Genomic DNA, 27,974 nt, shown 5'->3' on the forward strand with positions numbered 1-27,974 from the left:
GTTGGATAAGTAGCTTTTGATTGTGTTTAACATATTTCCTCGGATCCCCATCGCGGAAAGATCTCGCAAAATCCCGAAGCGCCATGTCGTATCGTATGCTTTCTCTAAATCTAAGAATACCGAGAGTAAGAACTGCTTGTGTATAAACGCATTTCTGATGTTCGCCTCGATGCGGACGAGGTGGTCTGTTGTCGATCTACCTTCTCGGAACCCACACTGGAAGGGATCTAGTGTTTTGCTATTTTCTAGAAAAGAAATTAAGCGCCGGTTAATCATTTTTTCATACAGCTTGCACAGACAGTTTGTTAGTGCTATGGGCTTGTAGCTGCTGGCTAAGGACGGGTCTTTGCCTTGTTTCAGTATCGGGATGACTATGGCTTCTTTCCACGAGGACGGAACATACCCAGCCATCCACATGGCATTGAAAAGAGATAGGAGCGTTTTCAGGGCTTCAGGGTGTAATATCTAATCATTTCGTATATAATGCGGTCGCCGCCTCGCGCTGAGTTTTTGCAACAAGCGAGAGACGCCTTTAGTTCAGCTAGGTTAAACGAACGATTGTAAGCTTCATTCGAGGAGTCTTTGTGATTAAGAGGCTGTCTCTCTGCACGTTCTTTTAACCTCAGGAAAGATTCTGTATAGTGCGATGCACTTGAGACATATTCGAAGTGTTCACCTAGACAATCCGCCTGAGCCTCCAGGCTTTCACCGTGGGTGCTTACCAAGGGTAGAGGATGCGTCTGCCGGCCTATTAATTTATTGACTCTTGTCCAGACTTTCGTCTCGTCGGTGTAGGAATTTATGCCAGAGATGTATTTCTCCCAGCTCTCCCTTTTAGTACGTCGACGTGTTCTTCTACCCTGCGCCTTTATTTGTTTAAAATTAATCAAGTTTTCGGCGGTTGGATAGTCGCGAAGTCGTCCCCAAGCTTTGTTTTGGTTTTTCCGTGCTTTTTTACATTCTTCGTTCCACCATGGGATACGACGCTTATTCGACATTCCATTAGTTTCACGAATGCATTTTCTCGCAGCCTCAATTATAAGACATGTAATATACGCCACAGCATCGTCTATATTAAAAGAATCAAGTTCATTACGGATTGTATATGTTAGTTCGCGGAAAAGTTCCCAGTTAGCCGACTCGATCTTCCACCGGGGAGCATGTGGCAAGGATTCATCTTGTTTGGTCAAGTTTAATATAACTGGGAAATGGTCGCTTCCAAAGGGGTTCTTCAAAACGGACCACTCAAGGTACGGCATTAGTGTACTCGACACTATGCTTAAATCTATCGAGGAGTATGTATTATGTGCCACACTGTGGTACGTCGGCTCCTTTTTATTAAGTATACATGCTCCTGAGGAAAAAACTAAGTTTTCAATTAGACGACCACTTGCATCGCAACGAGAATCTCCCCACAAACTGTTGTGTGCGTTTAAATCTCCGACAACTATGTACGGCTCGGGAAGTTCATCTATGTAGTTTTGAAATTCGCTTTTATCAAGTTGATAATTTGGAGGGATGTATACAGAGCTGATAGTGACCAGCTTATCAAACAACACCCCTCGGATAGCAACTGCCTCTAGGGGCGTACGAAGTACTACTTCCCGGCAAGCAACACCTCTGTCTACAATGATTGCAACACCGCCGGATGAGACGAGAGTGTCATCGCGGTCTTTACGAAATATAATATATTGTCGAAGGAAATTTGTTTGTGTATGTTTGAGGTGTGTTTCCTGAACACACAGCACTTTTGGAGTATACCTGTATAGGAGTTCTCTGATATCATCAAGATTGTGCAGCAGACCTCTGACATTCCAGTGTATTATTTGCGTATCCATGTTGAATGTGGTTTATGTGCTGTGTGTTTAAGAAAGACAAGTTACCTCACGGAGCCCTTTGAGGGCGCCAAGATACGGTGCTTTTCTTTTTGGGAGCTATTGCGAGAATCTCGCCGTTCCTTAGGCGCTAGCGGCGCCGTCTGGCTGGTTGTGTCCATCGCCTCGGAAGAGGTGCTGGACAGGCGCTCTTGCGAGCGCTGCGTTCGAGAAGAAGGCCTCGTCCCTGTGGAAGAAACCTTTGAGGCCACCTGCTCTAAGGTAGATGGCCCCTTCGGCTGGGCTGGCGTAGCAGCACTAGCTGCAGCCGCCGGGGGGGGGAGGGGGGGAGGCGTCACTGCCGCCTCACTGAGTGTGGGTCGGACAGTCGCCGGAGGCCGTTGTGGCGCTGCCCCCTGACGCGCCACATCGGCAAAGCTGCTCTTGGGCAGGTAGGAAACCCGCCTGCGCGCTTCTTTAAATGAAATATTATCTTTAACTTTTATCGTCAGATTTCCTTTTCTTTTTTCCATGAGGGGCACGAGCGTGAGTATGCGGCGTGCTCGCCATCACAGTTGACACAGTGTAGAGCGCTTTCGCACTTTTCAGACGTATGGTCTCCGCCACTGCATTTAGCACATGTCTGCCGGCCTCGGCAGTTCTGGGAACTGTGTCCGAAACGCTGGCATTTTTAGCATCGAAGAGGATTTGGGACATAGGGTCTGACACGTAGCTTTACATAGCCTGCCTCGATTGTCTCAGGCAGGATGCTTGAGCCAAAAGTGAGTATAAGATGCTTTGTCTTGATTTCCTTACCGTCACGCCTTAGCATAATTCGCTTGACATTGATAACATTCTGTTCGGTCCAGCCTTCCATCAGTTCGGCTTCTGTCAGCTCCATTAGATCATCATCAGAGACAACACCACGGCTGGTGTTCATAGTTCGGTGAGGTGATATAGCGACTGGAATTTCTCCAAATTTAACTAGGTTAGGAAGGCTTTCATGTTGCTTCGCATCGCGGAGTTCCAGAAGGAGATCTCCACTAGCCATCTTTGATGCCTTGTAACCTGCGCCAAGTGCTTCGGTAAGACATTTTGACACTAGGAAAGGTGAAATCATTCTCATCGTCTTTTCAGGCTTGTCGGAGTGGATGACGTGGAATCGGGGAAAGCTTTGTAATCTGTTGCGAAAAAACTTGAAGACATCTTCGGTGTGCCCTCTTTTCTGAGGGCGATCAGGAAGTTTAGGGAAAGAAGTTTCCATGAGAATATATAAAAGTTCGGCAACAGCGCCGACCGCCCACCACGGAGCCCAACGAGGGGACGCGGCAGAGCTTGCATACAAGTCTGCACGACGCCAGTCGTACGCCGCCACTATAACCAAATATGGTGTACCCAAGGTTGGATAGCCACACAGGGTTAACCCTTGCCGCCAAGAAGAAGGAAGTGAATAGATGAGAGAAGGAGACAGGAAAGGTGGAAAGTAAGCGAAAGACGAAGGTTGTAGGAATAGAGAGATAGGAAAAGGCGACTGCCGATTTCCTCCAGGTGGTTCAGTCTGGAGGTGCCGTCTATGTGAAGCCGAGGCCGAAGAGGTGTGTTGCCTCCGCCGGGGGGCCTTAAAGGTCCAAACACCCAGCATCGGCTCAACCCCCAGGATCCCCTTTTCCCCAGACACGGCTAAGCCGCGCACGGCTACACGCGGGAGGGTCCGACCCTCGTGTGCTCGGATCCGTGGTGTCGCAACACACCAAACGCCTGCTGACGCAGACGCCCCTGCGGGGTATTTTCGTCTTTCACAGTATTGCTTCTGTGTTCTTCATACGTCACTCCACGTGTCAATATCACCATCTGGGCCAAACGAGGGTCCCTTGGCGAAAAAGAACATAATCTGCAGTAGCAGCCATCTGCGTCGAACAATACGTACAGACATGTGGCCTCGCATGTGCAACCGAGAAGTCTGAGCTCCTACAATCTGGCAATATAAACCCCCCCCATCGGCGTAGAAGGACCCAGGCTACCGCCTCCGAGTCGTTATCGCCGGCCAGCAAATCCCCGAGAAAACCATCATCCGTATATTGGGAATGTGGATCGAGTCAAATCGTCACGTAAACCACACCCTTACCTTCCTCCGCACTAACACGCTGCAGGTGGCCCGAATGATATCCAGGGTTGCCACTCATCGCCACGGTATGCGCGAGGAGGACACCCTGAAACTTATACGCAGCCTCGTGGTTAGTAGGGCAAGTAGGTATAAGGCAAACTGACATACAGTTTGCCTTATCAACGACTTACCAAAGGTGAACAGGACCAAGTTGACGCCGTGCTCCGGAAGGCCTATAAGGCGGCACTCAAGCTGCCCCCGGGCAACCCTACGAGCAAGCTTCTCGCATTGGGTCTGTACAACACCTATGCAGAACTTTGCGAAGCGCAACTCGCCACACAACTTCAGCGACTTGCGCAAACACCAACGGGCCGCGCCCTGCTTCGACACCTTGGCTATACCGGTGAGCTCCAAGCAGCTCGCCGCGAGTCCATTCCAGACCTCCTTCGCGCCACCTACAAGGTCGCCCCATACCCCGCAATATGGACCCCCGACTACATCACGGCCGGCGAGAAGCCAGAGTGGAAGCCCTACAACGAAAGTACGGGCACAAGATCACCACATGTTATGTTGACGCCGCCAACTACGACCTCACGAACTCCAAGGCAGTAACCACAGTTCTGGACAACACGCCCCAAGAACTTACCAGCGCCTACATACGCTGCCACATTACCGAGGCCGAAGAAACAGCCATTGCGCTCGCTCTTGCCCACGGCTACAGGCATAGACGATCGCTCACAGTTTTGACGGACTCCCAGGCGGCTTGCCGCAACTACCTACAAGGGCGCATCAGCCAACCTGCCCACAGTATCATCTTGAGTGTGATACACACTCGCGAGCGTACTAATACACCCACCCCCGCTTCAGCATCGGATCATATGGACCCCGGGGCACATGGGGCTGGAGGGAAACCAGGCAGCGGATAGGGTAGTTGGAGGGTATACGAGCCGAGCACCCTCCAACTCTGCCCCTGAGGAACCCGTTCCCGTCGCGTGCGACTACTTGGCCATTTTAAACCACGCTAGAGGACTTGAACCTATTCCCCACCCCACCGAACACTAAACAAAGAAGAATCGCTCAGTTGGAGGCAAATCCAAACTGGCACGTATCCCAATTCGCACATCTTCAATAAAATACGTCCTACGGCATACCCTCCTTGCTGTTCATGGTGCTCAGCTAAGGCCACCCTATACCACATACCGTGGGTATGTCAGGCAATCGCTACCGTACCCCCCGTACAACACTCAACAGTGGAGCTATGGGAGGAGCTGCTGGCCAGTGAGAGCCTGGAAGATCAGCTGAGTCTAAATGACCTGGCCCGCAGAGCAGCAGCCGCAAGCGGAGCCCTGGACTGAGCGCCCCACCCATCGGAAGCCATGCAAGTACCTCCGACCACACGGAGTCTCCCCGCAGCAATTTCACTGCAAATAAGTAAGCTTTCACCACGAAACGCAGCGATAGCAAAGCGGGCGGTGGTCCGCCCGCTCTCCTCGGGTCCGTCCTCCTCGGGTACTGGGCGTGCTGGCGGCGGACGACGGAGTTGCGGTTGCCCGGTCGCGGACCTTGACGGCGGCGCAGGTGATCACTTCCGGCTGGGGTAGCGGCGATGCCAGAACTTGTGGTACTTCCAGTGACCGCCGAATTTCCTGTCAGACTACGTCAGCAATCGAATGAACTAGGGGCTGCGACGCAGCGAACATCTTCCAGAGTTATTGTCGCACTACTGCTCTTATCGTGTGCCGCACGTCATTGGAGCAGAGTGTTTGAAGGTCTGCATTGTGTGGCGTCAGTTGTACTCAATTATCGAAGCCTCCGTCATAAACTCCGTTACGGTCTTGGGCTGGTTGCGCATAACTGCGGCAAAGAGTTATTGTTTTACCCCAAGCATGAGGAACCAAATTTTCTTCCCTTCGGGCATATCCGGGTCGGTGTGCCGGAAAAGTCGGGTCATCTCTTCCGTAAAAACGGCGATGTTCTCGTGGAGCAGCTGAACTCGTGCTTGCAGCAGATGTCTTTCTCTTCCGACGACGCTCGTGAATGCCTTCAGGAACTCGCTGCACATCAAGTCCCATATCGTTAACCAAGACTCAATTTTCAAATCAAGTTCGGGCTGCTTCTTCCAGTGAAAAATAGACGTGACGCAATTTGTGCTCAGCGTTCCACTTGTTATAATCTGACACTCTTTCGAATATGCCAAGCCAGGTTTCCGGGTCCTCCGATGAACCTACATGCTGAGTTGAGGGCTCCCTGGGTTGTTGAAGTACGATGGCGGATGCTGGGGCTGTCATGCTTGTTGACTCGATCACCATCTTGCCGGTCGTTTCAGGTACAAGTCCGTGTCCGGGGGGGGGGGGGCAGTTTTTGTAGCCTGCGGCTAACTCGATGGTCCGGGGCGACGCTGGTGTTATAATCGGGTGTCGCGCTTGGATCGCGGCTCTGCGTGGGCGTTCGGCATATGAACGCACTAGTACCTCCACCAGGTGTCACATAATAGTGAGAGTAAAGAAAACAGTCGCAAAACTGAATAACGAAACTAACTTTTTATTGGGCGAACCTGTGCTCACAAAAGGAAGTTACACTCAAAGCACAACGATAGCGCCGAACACAGTCAGCGTTCGTTGGAATTTGATCAGAGGGTCAAGCGCATCGGCTTTTACACGTGAGCCGTCGAAGGTTTCAGAGAAATCGCTGGTGCCGGCGTGTCTTGCAGAAAGTACTACACAATTGTTGTCGCACATACAATCAGATTATACAGGGTTCGGTGACACCAGACAACGGTTTGGAACTATCGATAACATTCGATAAACTTCCGGCACATGCAGGCGCAGCTTGCGCTGAACGATAATGTTGAACATTTGTTAGCCGGTGAAAAGCGGTCACTTGCGAAAAATAAACAAGTGCATGTATCAAAATATAGTGTTTGTCTTACAACGCCGAATTAATCTAGTTATATTTGGACCCAAGATGTTAAACTTACTTTTAGAAGTTCGCGGAGTGCTTGAAGCCTGCTTCACCTCAACCGCAGGTCGGCCCCGGGCGACCTACACGGGCGCTGCGAGCGCCGATCGCGTGACGTCAGGGCACGGACTTGCGCCTGTCGTCTGCTGCACTGTTATAAAGGTCACTGAGCCTTAACCGAAGCATTCTTTGTGCGTTCGCAGTTTGAGTGACACTTCACTTTGAATCGTTGCCTTTGAACGGGTACCCTTATTTCAGCCAGTTAGGCTCGCTCAATCGCTAACAAAATCAACACTAGATACGTAGTTCAAAAGGGCCACGAAAGGAGCTGGTTGATGGCTGTGCAGACTTTCTATGCCGTCTCATGAGAAACTTTTGCACATATATGTGCAAAAGAACAGAAATGGTGTATATATACACCATTTCTACATACCCACCTTAATAAAGGGGGAGCTTGTGTGCATAAAAAGATAAGCGCATTAGAGGATAAACAGCCGCCAGCACGCGCTTTCTACTTCGTACACCTTCAACGGTCATTTCATTTTAGCCCCGAGATTAAAGCCCCTTAAACTTCGTAAAGTAGTGCCACGCTTTGAAGAACGCCGCCTCCTCCTCCAGCGCCCTGGCCGAAGCCGACGCCGCGTCGCTATTGGCCTAATGGCATCACGTGGTCCCTTGCGCCGGCTTCGTTTGTTTACAGTGGCGCTTCAGTGCCATCTTTGCTCGAGAAGCGGCGCTTGTTGGCGGCATTCCTTCCGTTCCTATTCTGTGTTGTTTTGATCTTGTGAACGCCTCGAAAGATGTTTTGTGGCAAGTGCGACGTCGCTTCACGTCATTTTCTGTTATCATGACCTGCTGCGCGTTTGGATGCCAATATAGTTTTAGCAAAGGCAAGAATATGTTCGCGATACCTTCCGGTAAGCTCAACGCGTTAAGAAGGAAGACATGGCTTCACCGAATCGGGAGGGAGAACTTCCGACGAACTTCCTCCGCGCGACTATGTGATGTAAGTTGTGGCTCTCTTGAGTATTGTATGTGCCAGGCTTGCGTATTGTGCTGCGGGCAATAACGTAGTAGATATTGCACAGTTCACTGTGCATGTTGTCATTTGTACGCACGCTTTAACATGATTTTTACGCAACGTCTGCTTTGCTTATATGCGCACTACGTGGTCGTGTTAGTCATATTTGGTGCGCTTAATCGTTTTGAACGCCAACCGGCTTGAGTTCGCGGGCACGCGAGGTTGCGTGCGATAACGTGATTACGAAATTATTAAGATTCAGCGCGGTCCTTTTGATAAAATTTCAGTCTCGATCATGAAAGCGCCTCAGGAGAGCAACTCTCTGCCTTTTGTGGTTACTTACTAGCCTTCTTTAGATAGACTAGCTTTGTTTGCCAGATTTGTTCGTGTTCCTCGTTGGCGGTCGCCCGGTGGATTTGCGATACAGAGGCACCGATGAAAAGCGTGCGTGCTCTCCCGAAACCGTGTTACGCGGTGCGTTCGTCGTCGAGCGACCGCATCATAGGTAATTGAGACGTATGTGCTAATTCGCGTGAGCTTTAAAGTGTGCGAAGCTTAAGATGCGGCGGTGGAGCCCTCGCAAAGAAAACGTTCGGTCGCCCGCCCGTTCCCTGGCTGGTTTAGTCGTCGTTCGTGCTTAGTCGTTAGCTCGTTCGTTCGCACGCTCGTTTAGTCGTTCGCTCGCTCGTTTAGTTCGCGCGCTCATATAGTCGTTCGCTTGCTCGTCTATGCCACTATTAGTTTCAACAGTCATTATGCCTAATTGAGACGCGCTTGCTGTAGGACTCTTAGGCTGGTGCGTTTATTTACGCAATGAGACAATAAATGGTGCACACGGACTTGTGACTGCAAAGGCAAATCTGTAATGCATCTATGTGAAAATAAACTGTTAACTTGCAACTCGAATGCCGTTTCATATCATTTTAACCTATGGATAAAACATCATTTCACTTGGCGCAATTTCGGCCGCGTCATGGCGGGGGGATTCTTTGCGCGATCATGACTTCACTAATAAAGTCATGTCTCGCAAATGTTACTTCGAAGGGAGTGCAACCGTCCTGAATGCACGCACCTCAGTGCAACTCTGTTCGCGACAAGTACGTCACTTAGTGAACGGACGAACCAACGCACGATGAAGTGTTATTCGTGATACGTCATTAACCTGAAAAAAATTACTGAAGGCCACAGTGGTCTTGTTTGAGATTGAGTCAAGCATTGTTATCGCGCTCCCGCTTCGCGCACGAATGCGAAAAACTCATTTTATTTCCTTGTGTACGCACAGTCCCGACTCGATGATCGGCCGCGGTATTTCTGTCGGCGTTGAGACACGAAAAACACAATAGCACCAGCGCCCACCTCTGAGGCTTTGCGCGCGCTTAGATTGGCAAGCACGCACGTTGGCGGCACTGTAGCTTGTAATGCACTTTCGAACCTCCAGAGCAGTGATCTCCGTCAGCCTTTGTAGGTCATAGCGCATACGCGCCGCGAATTCACATGGTAAGGGCGGCGCGGATTCTTTAGGCTGAGGGCTTGCTGGAAGCCAAGAGGTTGTCATTCGATGGTAAACGTGTTATTTACAACAATTCGCAACAAGATCTTGCGACACGCCCTTGACAAATGTTGCGTACCTAATTGTAGGGCACGCGATACATTTGCAGTCGTCAACGCACAGCGTTAACACTCCTTCAGATACTTTTTAAAGAAATAGTTATCAAAAATTGAAACAAAAGCTGCCGTTACCGAATTTGTACAAGCATCCGACTAGAAATTCTATGCTGTACACGAAGTTACGCGGAGTTGGAAAGCTAACGTGAACGCCTAAAGAGCACTGCCTTGCTATGCGTGCATTCACTCTGCGAAAGGTCGTCTGCTGCGCTCGAGCATCGTAGGCGGCGCCATGGTCGAGGAGGGAGCGTCAAAGAGAGGAGAAACAAGCAGGAGTGAAGGCGGAGGAGGAGAGTGGCACTACTTTACGAAGTTTCAGGGGCTTTACCCGAGATCTTCGACTGGCGCCCTCTCGCGGGGGCAGTCAGTACCGCGCCGTGCATGCGCTGGCTACGTGACGGCCACTTGAAGCTGTCGGTCGATGTGCTCTGCTCCAAGTGTTTAAAATGCGAGTCGGCGGTAACGTTCCACGGCACTATTCGCTGCGAAACCGAGCGGAGTCGCACTCGTCACCAGATTGCTCCTGGCGTCGTCTGCTGGTGCGCACACATGCGTGTACGGCGGTGGTTTCTCGTCATTGCAGTCCCATTGTCGTGGGGCGCACTCATAATGATTTGGCGGCCCTTTTTTTTATGACGAATTGCAGCAGTTGGATGCGTATACTGTGTCTGCGCTGTAATGCTGTGTTTCACTGTGAAGCGTGTGCTGCGTGTTCGGTCGCCTGCTCCGTTGGCCGCAGGCATTCCAGTTACGCTGAATGGCCGGCCGAGGCAGCAACACATCACGAAAGACGTTTCATGCCACTTTCAGGAAACTACGTGGTCGCTGCGGCGCGCGTTGATGAATGCACCGCTGTAGTGGCGTTGCAGCAAAATGCAGGTCTGGAGTGTATCATACAAGGGCTGACAAATTTGGCGGGCAAAACAAAGTTATGTAGTCTTAGGCTGTATTGCTTCTCAAGAAAGTATTCTTTAAACTTGATTACTTTCGCCCTGCTCGCCCCCGCCTGTTAGTCGGCTCAGCGTCTTTGACCCGCCGTCGGTAGCGAGCACGGGCCGCGTTCGCCCGTCGACGAGGATTATGGTGCTAGCGCGTAACGCAAAAGAAGCGGCAAACATTGCTCAGACCACCGCTCTCAATATATTTTTTTTTATCTGTAAACGCGTCATACGTAAAAATAAAGCAAGAAAATTGACAAGATGAGGTTTGCTGTTACTTGACCGAACAAGTAGCTCGAGCGCTAAACACACAAAATGTTCACAGGCTTTCTGACGTTTTATTTTCTTTTATAACATAACGTTCTTATATATATATAACGCATATATATATAACGCTGATAACGTGATGTTTTCGGAGTTGTTTTCAGTAGACTGAAAGTGCGTTGAAGATAAATAGTCTTATACTAATCTAAAAAAATGCATTAGAAAGTCGTAATTAGATTTATTTGTAAGATAATACTGCAAAGAATGCTTGACGAGTGCGAAACATGAAAGACCGCGCTGCTACTAATGTTCGAGATAAACCGCTTGTTAGAAAAATTATGAAATTTTTCTTGTCAGAGAACGTTTAGTATTGCAACACCAAGTGACTAGAATTATGCGCTAAATCTAAAATTTTGTATTCAACTGCAATGCCGCTTAATCGACGCGGCATTTTACGAATGAACCTTGCGATCGTGCTTCATTTCCAATGTGCGCAGTCTCTCATTTTACTAGCTCGGGGCGATGTTTTATGACTGAGTCACGAAATTTATTATATGCCCTGCCCGCGACGTCCGTGGTTACATGAACAGAAATTTCTTTACAATAAAAAAACAATAATTTCTGGGGTTTTAAGCGCCATATCCATATGATATGTTTATGAGCTGCGCCGTAGTGGAAGACTGCAGAATAATTTTGACTACCTGGGTTTCCTTAGCGTGCATACATGCCTAAGTGTATACGAGCGTTCTTGCGTTTCGCCCCCATTGAAATGCAGCCGGCGTCGAATCAGCGACCTCGAACTTGGGAGCGCAACGCCACATCCAATGGGCGAACACATCGAGCGGCTACGTGGAGGACACATTAGACGCCTACCGTTTGTTGTCCTCCTGGTGCCGGCACCTGCTAGCAAAAAAAAGTGCAGGCAGGACAGCGCCGTGCTAAGCGAGCACTCAGTCGGGGCGCGAGCATGAAAATGAAGCTGTTTTAGACGGAGCGTATGCAGACGACAACGTCAGTGATTATGATGATTAATAATGACAACGATGTTGATTTATTCGCATCCCCCTTGAGACGAGCCGTTGAAAAATCATGACCTTGCCTGCTCTGGTTACTCGGGTCAATGCTTTTCCTTCCAGCAATCTTGTAGCGCATCCCATTAATCTTCTCTATCTACCTTGTACCGTTGTCTATGCCTGTAACGGGTCCGGTTGTATTATCTCTTCCCTGTTTTTTTTTTCTCCAATACCCTACATGCTTCTTGCTTATCCCGACTGCTGACCGGTTGATGCTTCCATCCTCTTTAAATCCAAGCGCTCCTGGAAGTCGTGCGCAGTGGTCTCGCTGGGTGAGCCGCATACCGTCAGGATGCGCTGAGTGGCCGCCGGATTTTCGTTGCAGCTTACACATGCCTCATCTAATTGCGAATATTTGTACCGCTACCTTTTTCGTCCTTAGACAACCAGCTCGAGCCTGAAATAGCAAGGCACTTCCCTTCGCGTTATCGTACAGGCTCTTCCTTCTAATTTCTTTTTTCTAATTCTTGTAAATATCCACGGTCTTCGTTTCCATTCTTTGCAACCAATTCGCTGCCTCTGTTTCTCTATCTTTCTGGTTACTCCTGGCTGCCTATCTATACTTTCAATCACGGCGGCCGCATTTCGATGGGGGCGAAATGCGAAAACACCCGTGTGCTTAGATTTAGGAGCACGTTAAAGAACCCCAGGTGGTCAAAATTTCCGAAGTCCTCCACTACGGCGTGCCTCATAATCAGAAAGTGGTTTTGGCACGTAAAACTCCAACTATTATTAATTATACTTTCAATAACCCTGCACTCGGTTGCCAACTCTCTTCACCTCCTCTTCCATTCTGCGTCCACGCTTTTCAGCTCCAGATACTCGTGCACTTTCATCCATGTTCCCGAGCCTTTCTTCGCAACTGGAATTGCCCTGCGCATCTCTGACTTGCAGAGCGGCCCAGCCCATGTCACCCTGCGCTGCCTGATTTGCGGTTTCCCCGTGGGCTGCAAAGGCCAACCGGCCCATCGGTCTTTGTTTAACCCCGACAATGTATCAGATTTTAGGCACAGAATGTCACCTACGAACGCCAACGCTGGCACCATGACTCCTTTCCAGATTCCACAGATTACGTCATTTATTGTGGCCCCAAAGTGCCCTATGTTTCCTTACTGCTGCATTTCGCTTCCATTTTATTTTCAGCCTATCTTGGCGAGCACCTGAGTAATTCTTTCTTTCGATTACGTATACGCCAATGTATCTATATTGCTTTACTATGAGTGTGACTTGCTGCTGAATTGATACCACGTAGTTACTCGTCTCTTTATTAAAGATCGCAATTTCCTTTTTCTCTGTGCTAAATTTAAGACCTAGATTTGTCGCTGCGTTGCCACAGATATTCGCAAGTGTCTGTAAATCTCTTTTATTGTCCGCTAGTAGCACTATGTCCTCCGCATACATAAATCCAGGGAGCTTTTGTGGCACCATTTGCCCATTAGGCATGTATAATAAATGAAGCCCTCATTAGCTGTTTTCCAGTCGTCTTTCTATTCCCTTAACATAAAGCGCGAACAACAATGGAGACAGAGGACATCCTTGCGTTAGTCCTTCGTGAATTCCCACCACTTAATTACGTTTTTGGCTTTCCCATACAAGTCGTACTCGGTTGCCTCTATGTATGTCCCTCAGCAGCTCCACGAGATCATCATCTATGCCTTCGGGCTTAAGAATATCCCGCAGTAATTCCCTGTCTGCAGTTGTCGTAGGCTTCGTTAATATTTGATTTGTTCTGAGCTACTGAAATCTCTATGCACCGAGTTAGCACAAAAATATATTCTAAGCGCCTGCCTGGTTTGAACCCATTCTGTAGTTCCCCCAGTACGCAGTTTTTCTCCACCCGCTACGAGAGTTCTAATTTTATGGCTTGCATCGCCGTTCTATATATCACCGACGTCCCTTTAACTGGCCTGTGCGAGCTCGCCCTAACCTTATCACCTTTGCTTTTGTGGATGAGGTTCACATTGCTTTCACACGATCCAACCGGAACTTTCTTCGTTCTAATCCCTTATTCAACGTAATTAGTCACCCGCGCCTTGCTCTCTAGACCGAGGTTTTTGATTAGCTGTATTGAGATTTCATCGGGTTCTGTGGCGGTGTGATTAAGGATATTTTCTTCTGCTTTTTCCAGTAAAAGCATTCCATGGTAAATTTTGATATCTCAGGCTTTTGATATCTTTTGAAAGCTCAGGCTTCTCTGTTGATGCTGTACCTGTTTGGGTCTGAACTATGCTTTCTTTTATGGCGAAATCAGCCCTAACAGTGTCTGTGATGCTGCGCATCGTCTCCTTCGAAAATGTTACCGCCTTCATACCCTATAGCCCTCTGCAAATTTTTAGTTGGAACTCCGAGCGCCCTCTTACACGGTTCCAGAATCTTTTTGGTGCGCCTTTGTATCTTTTGGAAATGTTACGCACGCAACTTTCACTTGTGTATCCTTAGATCCTGATCCTTAGACGCCTGCAAAGTAATACGTACACGCACGGAACGATAATGCATCGCCTCTACCCGACGCTCCACGGCTACCTCTGCCCACTTTGCAACGCACCCGACACTCTGGCACGCTTGCTCCTGGAATGCCCGTGGCAGGAAGGCAGCGAAATGCAACCAGAAACGCATGCAAAACGAGCAATAGAAGCAAACGACCTATTCGAAACGTGGGAGGCTAAGCTAACCCTCGGGGACCTGGAAGACCAACGATAACTCGTCGCCAGGGCCAAGAGGGCAGTCGAAGCCAGAGGGTTCCTGGACTAAGGAGCCTTCCCACCATAGGGTGATAACCGGCCTCGCTCGGGACACTGTTTCGCTTAATAAACGTTTCTCTCTCTCTCTCTCTCTCTCTCTCTCTCTCTCTCTCTCTCTTGCACGAGATAACTCGCCATCCTTTTCTCCGCATTTGTTCCCTCTAAGGAGGACCTCTTCTTCGCGTAATCTCAACTTTTTGGCACCTCGACTATCCCTAAACGACTGCTTACGCTCTTCTACAGCTTTCTTTATTTACTTATTCCACCACTTACGTGGTTTCCTCTATCCAACCAAACAGCTTTTTTCCCTAGTCTGTCTTACCTTCTCCTGCATAACGTCTACCAATTACTTATAATTCAAGACTGTTGTACAAAACGCCTGCATTGTCTATGTGTTTCGTAATCCCTGTTATTTGCTTTTCATTCATTTTTAGAATTTCTGATGCTATCGGTAAGTGTTTTGCATTAGTATCTCTCCCATATTTTAAGTTTAGACGTTTATGACCGCAGCCCAAGCTGTCTTTTCCGTGTTGATCTATCATCATTTAGACTAGTTGTTCGTAGACCGTTTCTGAGACACATGACAGCCTATTTCCACACTGCCACGTTGCCTGTCCATGACACTTATTCTTACTAATGAAGTAATTTGAAGCTTTATTCATCGCACAGATCCAGCACTTGAGAACCATCGTAATCAGTATATCAGTCTAAATACTTCATGTTCATATCTGTCACTAGTGTTACCTGGCCCGATTTCTTGAACTCTTTATTAGCGCTTCTAAGCCAATCAATCAATTCCTTATTTTTATCTCTGCTGTCACTACATGTCCATAGGTAAGCTCCTCCATGCCACGTTTTTTTGTCTTGCCATGTACCGCTAATCCATAAATGCTGCTTACATGTCTCTTTTAGCCTTTTCAGACCTCGCCTAATTAGCATGCCTCCTGCTCCGCTTTTCCTTGACTCAGTCATTCCCTAGCACCCTTCGCGTACAATATTGTCAAAAGAAGGCGGCTGCTCCAAATCTCGTAGATGCGTTTCGGTCAAGGCGTACCGGACGGCGAACCGTAGCGCTGCTCGCAGCGCCGCCAACGGTCGCGCCTGAGGCGAGGTCGTGTTTACCTCGCGCGATCGGAAGCAGCACCACCGGAGTGCGCGAAAGCCTCTTCGACGCATGAAAGACTCTGGGCTGCGAGCGCCTAGGTGCGGCGAAGCAGCTGGCAACGCTCACCGCTCTATCCTTGCGAATGATACGGGCGGAACCTGCCAGGGCGCGCATATCTCGGAGGCAAGGTCATGTGCGTGCATGCGAGCGCGACCAAACGCCACTGGTGCGCAGTGAAGCATAGACGGAAAGCAAATCGAAGCTGAGGCGGAACGGGCGGAGTGCTACTTTCGGTAACCGAACCCCTTGCGTATCTTCCACAGCACGCTAAGTATGAAATGGAGTGCAGTACTTCCGATGTAGGGCGTGACAAATCACTTATACGGCCTCACTGCCTTTGATGCGTCGGCTGCTCAGATTGACAAACATCTGCGAAGGATTATTTTTTGCTTTCTTTAATGAGCTGGGAATAAGAAATCATACAAAACTGAATTTTAGGCGAAGACAGGCTGTTTTAACAAAAACTACACTTCTTTGGGTGAGAAGGGCACGTATTACTTCACTCCATCAGATTAATTTCGCCTGACCTGAGTGAGCGAGCTCTTGAGTGCCTCGCGGTCCATGCTGTCGAGCTGATCGGACAGTAGTTCGGGCCAAGGCCGAGGCCAAACGAGTGCGGTGACGCCCTCGTCAGAGGTGACGCCCGTCAGGAGGTCGACACTGGCATCGAAGAAACCCTTGCGCACGGCCACTGCGGGGACCTTGGGCAGGAACTGGTCGTGGTAAGTGGGCACGAACGGAAAGAACTTGCCCGGAACTGCTTCGGACGACGCCACCACCAGCTCGTCGACGGATCTGTGCGGACACGTCGTGTCAACGACGCCTTGGTAACAGCTTACGAGCACAAGGAAATACGCATGCGCACACGCACCTAAAGGCACTCATAGATAGTGATACCCAACATAGCCCTCCCCCTATTTTTTGCACAAGCGCTCAGAGCGCTCGTGTGAAAGAAAATAAAATAGGTCGGGGGCCACTTTCCGATATGTTTGTGTGTGTGTGCGTGAGCGTGTGTACAAGTGTGTTTGTCTGCACTCTGAAGCTGTTACCAAGATGGATTACCAATTAGCCAAGCTACAAGTTCCTCTATGTCCATAACATGACAGGTCACCAACACTCTTCGTTACACATCTAGAGAAAAATACATAAATATGATACTATTATAGATATTATTATGCAAGCTCTGCAGGACATAAGAACAGACACCAAAAACCAAAGCGAAGAAAAAGACCAAGCTGCATCAAACGACTTGCTGACAGAACAGTGCATCAGAAGTTGAACATCAAATGCTGCAGGTGAGTAGAGAAAAATGGGGGAGGAGCAGTAATAATATGCTCTGGTGAATCATCCCAGTCATGAATTGTTTCCGCAAAGAAGGTATACTTAAAAATATTCATTCAGTGATCGGTTCGATCAGACACACAAGTTGGTGGCTTAATGTACATATCCTTGTCAATACCGGTTCTGCCCTGGAATATGTTATAGAAAAGACACAATCTGAGACCGCAGTCGTGGCCTAGTGTACAGGGCGCCAGCCACGGCTGCGGTAGGTGGCCAGTCTGAAACCCACCGCCCGCACCCACCGTCAAAAAGAAAAAAAATGTGGGTACAGGCGCTCCCGAACGCGGCGCCCGTTAGCTTGGGGTGTATCGCCTGCGGAATGCACCCGAATTCCCTGCGGGCGCGTTGTTTCGAACCGTAACCCGTGAGGGTGGATATGTTCACTGGTGGTATTGCGGACACAGCTGCCTTCGTCACTAGACACAACCTGAGATACTTCCTCCTGTTTTCAAGTGGTGGCTAACGCAGATAATTGCGGTAGCGCTTTTCCTGAAGACACAGTTGCCAGAAACGAAGCGGGCAGCACGGTCCTGCACACGCTCACGCTCATTTATGTTTTGCTTTGTGTAAGGATCGCATGCAGGACTGCTATATTCTAAAATAGGACGGACATATTGGAGGCATAATAATTCTTTGAGTTCAAGAGGGGCTTGCCAAAAATTCCTTCTGATAAAATTGAGTGCACGGCTGGCTTTGTATGATAAGTAGTGAACATGCGTGTTCCATTAAAAGTCATTGGCGGCCATAACTCCCAGACATTTGTAATCTGAAACTGCAGTCACGCGTTCCCCGTCTATGAAAGAGCTATTGATTTGAGGATGTCTTTTTTTAGTAAACATTATTGTGTTGCATTTCGACAGATTGAGAGCCATGTGGCAATCCTGACATTAGGAAAAGAGGTAATCAAAATCCTTTTGCAGCAGCTTCAAATATGTTTCACAAAGGATACTGCGGTAGACACAGCAGTCGTCTGCATACAACCCCATAGAGCTGGAGAGATGTACTGGAAGATCATTGATACAGATTAAAAAGAGAAGCGGCCCTAATATGCGGTACACCTAATAACAATGGTGCTTCTGATGAATTCGCTTCGTTCAGCACTGCGCACTGCTATCGTTCGCTCAGATATGCCGTTATCCATGTCAGCAACTTACTCGCTATGCTAAGGGCAGATAACTTCTATGTTAAGAGATGATGTGATACAGATTCAAAGGCTTTTCTAAAGTCTAAAAATACGCAATTCACTTGATTACCACTGTTTAGCGATTTGGAAATATCGTGAGTAAATTCTATTATCTGTGTCGCATGAAAAACCGCTTCTGAATCCATGTTGAGTCCTGCAAAAAGACAATTGCTTTGAAGATGACTAATTAAGTTGCGGTAGACTATATTGTCACATGGTAATGACGTATAAAGAACACTAGCAATACTGTGAAAGACGAAACTAACTTTTATTGGGCGAACCTGTGCCCACAAAAACAGGCTACACAGAACCGCGACAGCGGCGAACACAGTCGGCCACCGTCAAAATCTGATCAGCGGGTCAAGCGCGTCGGCTTTTATACATCAGTCCTCGAATGTTCCAGAGTAATCGCTGGGACCCGCGTATCTTCCACAAAGTTCTACACTATTCGCGTCGCGCATATATGCAATCAGATAACACAAGGTTCGGTGACGGACAGCGGACAGAACCATCTATCATCATCATCATCATCATCATCATCATCATCATCATCATCAGCCTGGTTACGCCCACTGCAGGGCAAAGGCCTCTCCCATACTTCTCCAACAACCCCGGTCATGTACTAATTGTGGCCATGCCGTGCCTGCAAACTTCTTAATCTCATCCGCCCACCTAACTTTCTGCCGCCCCCTGCTACGCTTCCCTTCCCTTGGGATCCAGTCCGTAACTCTTAATGACCATCGGTTATCTTCCCTCCTCATTACATGTCCTGCCCATGCCCATTTCTTTTTCTTGATTTCAACTAAGATGTCATTAACTCGCGTTTCTTCCCTCACCCAATCTGCTCTTTTCTTATCCCTTAACGTTACACCTATCATTCTTCTTTCCATAGCTCGTTGCGTCGCCCTCAATTTGAGTAGAACCCTTTTCGTAAACCTCCAGGTTTCTGCCCCGTAGGTGAATACTGGTAAGACACAGCTATTATATACTTTTCTCTTGAGGGATAATGGCAACCTGCTGTTCATGATCTGAGAATGCCTGCCAAACGCACCCCAGCCCATTCTTATTCTTCTGATTATTTCCGTCTCATGATCCGGATCCGCCGTCACTACCTGCTCTAAGTAGATGTATTCCCTTACGACTTCCAGTGCCTCGCTGCCTATTGTAAATTGCTGTTCTCTTCCGAGACTGTTAAGCATTAGCTTAGTTTTCTGCAGATTAATTTTTAGACTCACTCTTCTGCTTTGCCTCTCCAGGTCAGTGAGCATGCATTGCAAATGGTCCCCTGAGTTACTAAGCAAGGCAATATCATCAGCGAATCGCAAGTTACTAAGGTATTCGCCATTAACTTTTATCCCCAATTCTTCCCAATCCAGGTCTCTGAATACCTCCTGTAAACACGCTGTGAATAGCATTGGAGATATCGTATCTCCCTGCCTGACGCCTTTGTTTATTGGGATTTTGCTTGCTTTGTGGAGGACTACGGTGGCTGTGGAGCGGCTATAGATATCTTTCAGTATTTTTACATACGGCTCGTCTACACCCTGATTCCGTAATGCCTCCATGACTGCTGAGGTTTCGACAGAATCAAACGTTTTCAAGTAATCAATGAAAGCTATATATAAGGTTTGGTTATATCCCGCACATTTCTCTATAACCTGATTGACAGTGTGAATATGATCTATTGTTGAATAGCCTTTACGGAATCCTGCCTGGTCCTTTGCTTGACAGAAGTCTAAGGTGTTTCTGATTCTATTTGCGATTACCTTAGTAAATAGTTTGTAGGCAACGGACAGTAAGCTGATCGGTCTATAATTTTTCAAGTCATTGGCGTCCCCTTTCTTATGGATTAGGATTATGTTAGCGTTGTTCCAAGATTCCGGTACGTTCGAGGTCATGAGGCATTGCGTATACAGGGTGGCCAGTTTGTCTAGAACAATCTGCCCACCATCCTTCAACAAATCTGCCGTTACTTGATCCTCCCCAGCTGCCTTCCGCCTTTGCATATCTCCCAAGGCTTTCTTTACTTCTTCTGGCGTTACCTTTGGGATTTCGAATTCCTCTAGACTATTTTCTATTCGATTATCGTCGTGGGTGCCACTGGTACTGTATAAATCTCTATAGAAATCCTCAGCCACTTGAACTATCTCATCCATATTAGTAATGATATTGCAGGCTTTGTCTCTTAACGCATACATCTGATTCTTGCCAATTCCTAGTTGCTTCTTCACTACTTTTAGGCTTCCTCCGTTCCTAAGAGCATGTTCAATTCTATCGATATTATACTTCCTTATGTCAGCTGTCTTACGCTTGTTGATTAATTTCGAAAGTTCTGCCAGTTCTATTCTAGCTGTAGGGTTAGATGCTTTCATACATTGGTGTTTCTTGATCAGATCTTTCGTCTCCTGCGATAGTTTGCTGGTATCCTGCCTAACGGACTTACCACCGACTTCCATTGCACACTCCTTAATGATGCCCACAAGATTGCGGTTCATTGCTTCAACACTAAGGTCCTCTTCCTGAGTTAAAGCCGAATACCTGTTCCGTAGCTTGATCTGGAATTCCTCTATTTTCCCTCTTACCGCTAACTCATTAATCGGCTTCTTATGTGCCAGTTTCTTCCGTTCCCTCCTCAGGTCTAGGCTAATTCGAGTTCTTACCATCCTGTGGTCACTGCAGCGCACCTTGCCGAGCACGTCCACATCTTGTATGATGCCAGGGTTAGCGCAGAGTATGAAGTCTATTTCATTTCTAGTCTCGCCGTTCGGGCTACTCCACGTCCACTTTCGGCTATCCCGCTTGTGGAAGAAGTTATTCATTATCCTCATATTATTCTGTTCCGCAAACTCTACTAATAACTCTCCCCTGCTATTCCTAGTGCCTATGCCATATTTCCCCACTGCCTTGTCTCCAGCCTGCTTCTTGCCTACCTTGGCATTAAAGTCGCCCATTATTATAGTATATTTAGTTTTCACTCTACCCATCGCCGATTCCACGTCTTCATAGAAGCTTTCGACTTCCTGGTCATCATGACTGGATGTAGGGGCGTAGACCTGTACAATCTTCATTTTGTACCTCTTATTAAGTTTCACAACAAGACCTGGCACCCTCTCGTTAATGCTATAGAATTCCTGTACGTTACCAGCTATATTCTTATTAATCAGGAATCCGACTCCTAGTTCTCTTCTATCCGCTAAGCCCCGGTAGCACAGGACGTGCCCGCTATTTAGCACTGTATATGCTTCTTTTGGCCTCCTAACTTCACTGAGCCCTATTATATCCCATTTGCTGCCCTCTAATTCCTCCAATAGCACTGCTAGACTCGCCTCACTAGATAACGTTCTAACGTTAAACGTTGTCAGGTTCAGATTCCAATGGCGGCCTGTCCGGAGCCAGGTATTCTTAGCACCCTCTGCAGCGTCACAGACCTGACCGCCGCCGTGGTCAGTTGCTTCGCGGCTGCTGGGGACTGAGGGCCGGGGTTTGATTGTTGTGTTCATATAGGAGGTTGTGGCCAAGTACTGCACCAGGGTGGCCAATCCTGCTGTGGTGAGGGAGTGCGTTACCGGTTCTGGTCACCGGGATCAGGCCACACTCCAGGCCTGTTTGTGCAATTTATCAACACGCGTTTTTTTTTTTAAATCCGGTGGAAAATTGCCGGCACCGGGATTCTATCCACGGACCTCTTGCACGCGAGGCGGGTGTTCTACCTCTACGCCACCGCTGCTTCTGAACCATCTAAAACATTCCAGAAACTTCCGATACATGCAGGCGCGTCCTGCGCTGTGCGATAACGTTTGTTAGGCGGTGACAAGCGGCCACCCGGAAAAGATAAACAAGTACACGTGTCAATACCCCCCTCTTAAAAAGCATCGACCCGATGCTGCGAACAAACGAAAGTAATAAACAAAAATACCCGTAGCAAAGAGGAGGAGGAATAAACTTTATTAGTTGAAATGAGCCGACGGTAAAATCGTCCGAGGTGGGCGGCGTCCCTAGTCCAGGATGCCGTGGGCCTGAGCTGATAGCTTGGCCCTGCTCACCAGGCGATGCTGGTCTTCAGGGGTCGAGCTTGTCAGCTGTGCCTCCCACTGCTCGACGGTTGGTCCGGTGATGGGCGGTGTGGATGGGTTTTGTTGACATTCCCATACCATGTGGTAGAGGGTATTGGGCTTAGAGCAGAAGGCGCATTGGTGTGTATAGCTCGCAGGATACATGGCGTGTAGCAGGGTGCCATGCGGGAATGTGCCGGTCTGTAGTCTTCGGAAGATCACCGCCTCTTGTCAGCTGGGGATGCGGGGGTGGATAGATCCTTCTACCCAGTCTGTAGTGGCTCAGGATATCGGCGTATCTTTTCGGGACGCTATCTTGTTGGTCTACCGGTGCTCGTGAACCTGGTGGGATAGCCCGGAGAATGTGATCTCGGGCAGCGGCATTAGCCGCTACATTACCCGCCAGGGACCCGTATCCCGGGGCCCAGACAATGTACACTTCTGGAAAATTGTCTCGTTTTTCGAGGATGCTCAGGGTTTGTTTGGAAATGCGGCCCTTTTGGTAATTTCTACATGCTGTTTGTGAGTCGGTGATAATTGTGATTAGATCTTCCTCTCGCTGTCCCGTAGTGGCCGCCAGGGCTATCGCCGTTTCTTCCGCGCAGTCGATGTCTGGAGTGCTTACCGAGGCCGCTGCTACCTCTTGTCCTTGGCCGTTGATCACGCTGATAGCGTGAGCCACTCTGTTCTTGTACTTTGCCGCGTCGGTGTATCGGACTTCTCCTTGTTTTGGTCCTTCGTAGGCCTTACGTAGAGCTTTCACTCTCGCTTGTCTCCTTTGTCTGTTTCTCGGGATGTTGGCCACCGTGATCTTCTCCCTCAGGGGTAGATAAACCCGCTGTTTTGTGGACTCATATTCGACTGGGTAGCCCAGTCTTATTAACGTGTCCCTACCGGTGCTGGTGAGCTTGAGTCGCTCTATCTGGCTCGTCTTGTGGGCCTCTACTAGTTCCTCCCAAGTATTATGTATGCCCAGGCTGAGTAGCTTCTCCGTCGACGTCGTCGGTGGAAGCCCCAGTGCCAGCTTGTAGGTCTTTCGTATTAGGGTGTTCAATTTGTCTCTCTCGCTGTTCTTGAGACCCAGGTACGGGGTGCCGTAAGTGACTCTGCCGATTGTCAGGGTTTGTATTAATCTGATTGTGTCCTGCTCTTTCAGGCAGTGCTTCTTGTTTGTCACTCTTCGCACCAAGTGCGCGACTTGGGTAACTGTCGCTTGCAGTTTTTTAATGGCGGCGAGACCGGCACCGTCCTTCTGGAGAGTGAGGCCCAGAATACGGAGTGTGTCCACCTTGGGTATGTTGACTCCGTTTAGTGTCAACGTTGGGTCAGGTGTCTCCTGCGGAGGCCGCCCTCTTGTCCTCTTTTTGAGGATCAGGGGCTCCGACTTTTCCGGCGCGCATGAAAGACCGCAGCGGTGTAGATACTGCTCGGTCCTGTCGATAGCTTCCTGCAGGGCGTCTTGTTGTTCGCCCGCCGATGCCGTGCACGTCCACATGGTCAGGTTGTCTGCATACATTGCGTGACGGATACCCCTGATGTTCTCCAAGAAATTCGGCAATCCCCTCATCGCTATATTGAACAGCAACGGGGAGATCACCGACCCCTGGGGGGTTTCTTTCTGCGGTATTTGGAACTTCTCGGTCCTGAGATTCCCCAGGCCTATGGTCGCCGTTCTACCCGTCAGGAAGTCCCGGACGTAGTTGTATGTCCGCCGTCCGCAGTTGGTATGTTGTAGGCTGTTTAGCACTGCTTCGTGTGAGACGTTGTCGAAGGCTCCCTTCACGTCGAGTGCCAGGATGGCACTCTTGTGGAATGTGCTGAGGCCGTCGATGACTTCTTCTTTAAACTGAAGTAGAATGTCCTGGGTGGAGAGGTTAGGCCGGAAACCGAACATAGTGTTCGGCAGGTGCCCACCTTCTTCCAGGTATGGCGAGAGACGATTGTGGACCATGTGCTCGAAGAGTTTTCCCGCGCATGACGTGAGAGAGATCGGACGCAGGTTCTGTAGATTGATGGGCTTGCCGGGTTTCGGGATCATCGTTACGTCCATGTGCTTCCAGGAAGCCGGTATACTGCCGGTCTCCCAGCTTTCATTGATATAATTTAGTAAACTCTCCGTCGCCCCGTCGTCCAGGTTACGGAGGGTCTTGTTGTTAATTTTATCCCTGCCGGGCATCGTGTTTCTTGTGAGATTTCTTAAGGCTGCCACGGTCTCCGACTTGGTGAAAGGTTGGTCTAAATTCGGATTGGGTTCCCCCTCGTTCTCCGGGTGAATGACTGGCTGCGTCTTCCGTTGTTGCTCGTCTCCGATGTATTTCCCGGTGATGGCTTCGAGCGCTTCTTCTTCGGTTCCCTGGAAGTTGTGTATAAGTTTTTGTATGTGTTGCCCCGTGGCAGTTTTTGATTCCGTCTTCGCCAGAAGGGTCTTTAGAATGGCCCAGGTCTTTCGGTTGCTGAGGGTTCCCTGTAACTGTTCGCACACTTGATTCCAGTTCTGACGTCCGAGTTTTTCAGCATACTCCTCCGCCTGCCGCGAGACTGCGGCAATGCGGATCTTGAGTTTGCGGTTTCTCTTCTGCTTCTTCCATCTCTTCAAAAGTCCTCGTCTGGCCTCCCAGAGGTGAAGTAGGTGTGGGTCGACTTCGGGGTTGTCCGAAGTGAGTTGGATGGTTTTTGTGTGCTTGGTAACCAAGTCCATCACGTTCTTGGTCCACTCCTCGATGTCCTCTAGGCTTCTGGGGTGTTCATCTTTCCGGAAAGCAGGCCAGTCCGTAATTTTGGCCTGACCTAATCTCACGGGAGTTTTGTGGTGCATGATTTCGGTCTGGATGATATGATGGTCGCTGCCCAGAGTCTCGTCCAGTCTCGACCACTCGACTTGCCTTAAGCCAGTGGAGAAGGTCAGGTCTGGGGTGGTGTCTCTGGAGACACTGCTGCCGATTCTAGTTGGTATTAGAGGATCGGTCCACAACGTAAGAAAGTTCGTCAGCGTGCGTAAAAGGGCTTAAGACGCACCACGTGGACCACTTCAGATCGTGCACGGCGCCGCTGTGAATGCCGTCTGGCACGACCTCATAGTCCAGTGCGCCAACACGTCGGATGATCTTGTAGGGTCGAAATAGCGTCGCAATAGTTTCTCACTGAGTCCTCGTCGGCGTATCGAGACGACAAGCCCATTTGCTTCCATTGCCTCCGCATTGGCCATGTCGCTCGCCACTGCCGCACCTCTTGGATGTCGCCGTATTCGAGCTCCTTCTCCCTGTCTCCTCGCCCATATGCCGACCCATGCCGTTAGTCGCCTCGCCGTATGCCTCCTACCTCTGACGCATCCGCCGATGGTAGTCGTCCTGCTCGCTCGCCGTCACCTCAGCGCCGTCGGTCCCCGTCGCCCCAGCCACGTTGCTATTTGTCGCCGACTAATTATGGACCCTCCCGGACGGAAAATTAGACCATGCAGCTTCTGTAGATAGTGCTGCATTATCTTCGTCGTGTCGAAATCCTCCATTGACGCTCCGAACGAACCAGAACTTACTTGATGTTCACGTCGACGGTGTCCCTTTGACGGCGTTAATAGATACTCGAACATAATGAGTCCTTTCCTTTTCCTTCCAAATATTCCTGTTTTCTAAGGACCATCACTGATTGGAATAACCTCGCGGATGATGTTGTCAGACAGACATCATTACATTCATGTCAAGAGCATTTGAATTGATTGTTGTTAATTGACCTTGTCGCTGTATTCTCTTGTTGAATTTCTATGTGCAATTTTGTTTTCTTTGTGTCTGTAATGCTGTATCTTAACACAATGTTTCCCACCTGCTATGATCTTGAGTACAAGATCGCAGTATTCATAAATAAAAAAAAAATAAAAACCTCCGTCGTCAACTGAGGAAGGTTCTCACGCCTGCTACTACACGAGCCGTATGTGTGACCAATGGCAGCACTGTTGTCGTCATGGAATGTGTACTTCCCGCATAAGTATCGCCAACCGCCACGTTCCCGATCTTTTTACAGTGCTGACCAACTGTCCCCATGACCGAATCCTCGGACTCGACTTTCATACGGCGCATTCAGCCTTGATCGACTAATCTGCCGGTACCCTTTGTCTCGAACTTCCTCTACTCGCGAATATTCGTGCTGAACTGCCGACCAACTTTAGTACGACCGCCTTCGTCCGCCTGCCGCCTAAACCCTTGACTTTCGTCGATTTGCTATCATCTTTTCCTGTGTCCGATGGTGATTACGTCGCCACACGTGTTCCTGATGTCCTTTTGATGCGCAATATCACTGAGCCCTACTCCGTCGTCACCATCGCCGATGACCGGACATGCCTTCCCGTGGTCAATTTTGGCCTGACAAAGGAAGTTCCACCCAAAGGCGTATCGGTTGCAACGCTCCGTGCTATCGGAGATGACCATGTCACGGCGTTTTCCTTAGACTTATGCTCCGATTCTTCACTATGTCCACAGGATGCTATCTGCCCTGACGCAACATTTCGTCCTATGCTTGCTGCAGACCTATTGCCTGAACAAGCAGCAGCTCTGTGTCGCCTTTTGGTTTACTACCACGACATCTTCGATCTCGGCAATCGCCACTTGGGCCAGGCTTAAAATCTTAAGCATCACATAAATACTGGTGATGCCGGTCCTATTCATCGCCGCCCATATTGAGTTTCTGCTTCAGAGCGTAAGGTTATTCAAGTTGAAGTGAACCAGATGCTTGCCAAAGGCATTGTTGAACCTTCGTCGAGGCCTTGGGCGTCGCCCGTGGTGCTTGTTAAAAAGAAAGATGGCACATGGCGTTTCTGCGTAGATTATCGTCATCTAAACTTATTACCCTTATACTTATACCATTATTTCTTTTGTTTACATCTTGCCATTTTTTGTTAAACTGCTTAATCCTTTTTCCCACCCTGCTCTAATCCCGATTCCGGGATCGCAGTATCAATAAATAAATAAATTACCAAGAAAGACGTCTACCCTTGCCTCGCATTGACGACGCCCTCGATTGTCTCCACTGTGCCAACTACTTTTCGCCAGCAGACCTTCGGTCTCATCATTATTATTATTATTATTATTATTATTATTATTATTATTATTATTATTATTATTATTATTATTATTATTATCCTGGTTACGCCCACTGCAGGGCAAAGGCCTCTCCCATACTTCTCCAACAACCTCGGTCATGTACTAATTGTGGCCATGTCGTCCCTGCAAACTTCTTAATCTAATCCGTCCACCTAAATTTCTGCCGCCCCCTGCTACGCTTCCCTTCCCTTGGAATCCAGTCCGTAACCCTTAATGACCATCGGTTATCTTCCCTCCTCATTACATGTCCTGCCCATGCCCATTTATTTATTTTTTTTATTGCAACGAAGATGTCATTGACTCGCGTTTGTTCCCTCACCCAATCTGCTCTTTTCTTATCCCTTAACGTTATACCTATCATTATTCTTTCCATCGCTCGTTGCGTCGTCCTCAATTTGAGTAGAACCCTTTTCGTAAGCCTCCAGGTTTCTGCCCCGTAGGTGAGTACTAGTAAGACACAGCTCTTATATACTTTTCTCTTGAGGGATAATGGCAACCTGCTGTTCATGATCTGAGAATGCCTGCCAAACGCACCCCAGCCCATTCTTATTCTTCTGATTATTTC

The 27,974-nt window shown here is 48.8% G+C and overlaps 1 protein-coding gene across 1 annotated transcript in view; it reads right to left on the reverse strand.

The window, feature by feature from the left end:
• The window catches only part of LOC142567730 (acetylcholinesterase-like), a 153,787-nt gene that overhangs the window by 33,011 nt on the left and 92,802 nt on the right, over positions 1-27,974 (reverse strand). Inside the window, exon 5 of the mRNA XM_075677904.1 lies at positions 16,271-16,538. Coding sequence (XP_075534019.1) covers positions 16,271-16,538 — 268 coding nt within the window. The remainder of the gene's footprint in view (positions 1-16,270; positions 16,539-27,974) is intronic.

Source organism: Dermacentor variabilis, unplaced genomic scaffold (assembly GCF_050947875.1).
Source record: "Dermacentor variabilis isolate Ectoservices unplaced genomic scaffold, ASM5094787v1 scaffold_14, whole genome shotgun sequence".
In the NCBI taxonomy this organism is placed as follows: domain Eukaryota; kingdom Metazoa; phylum Arthropoda; class Arachnida; order Ixodida; family Ixodidae; genus Dermacentor; species Dermacentor variabilis.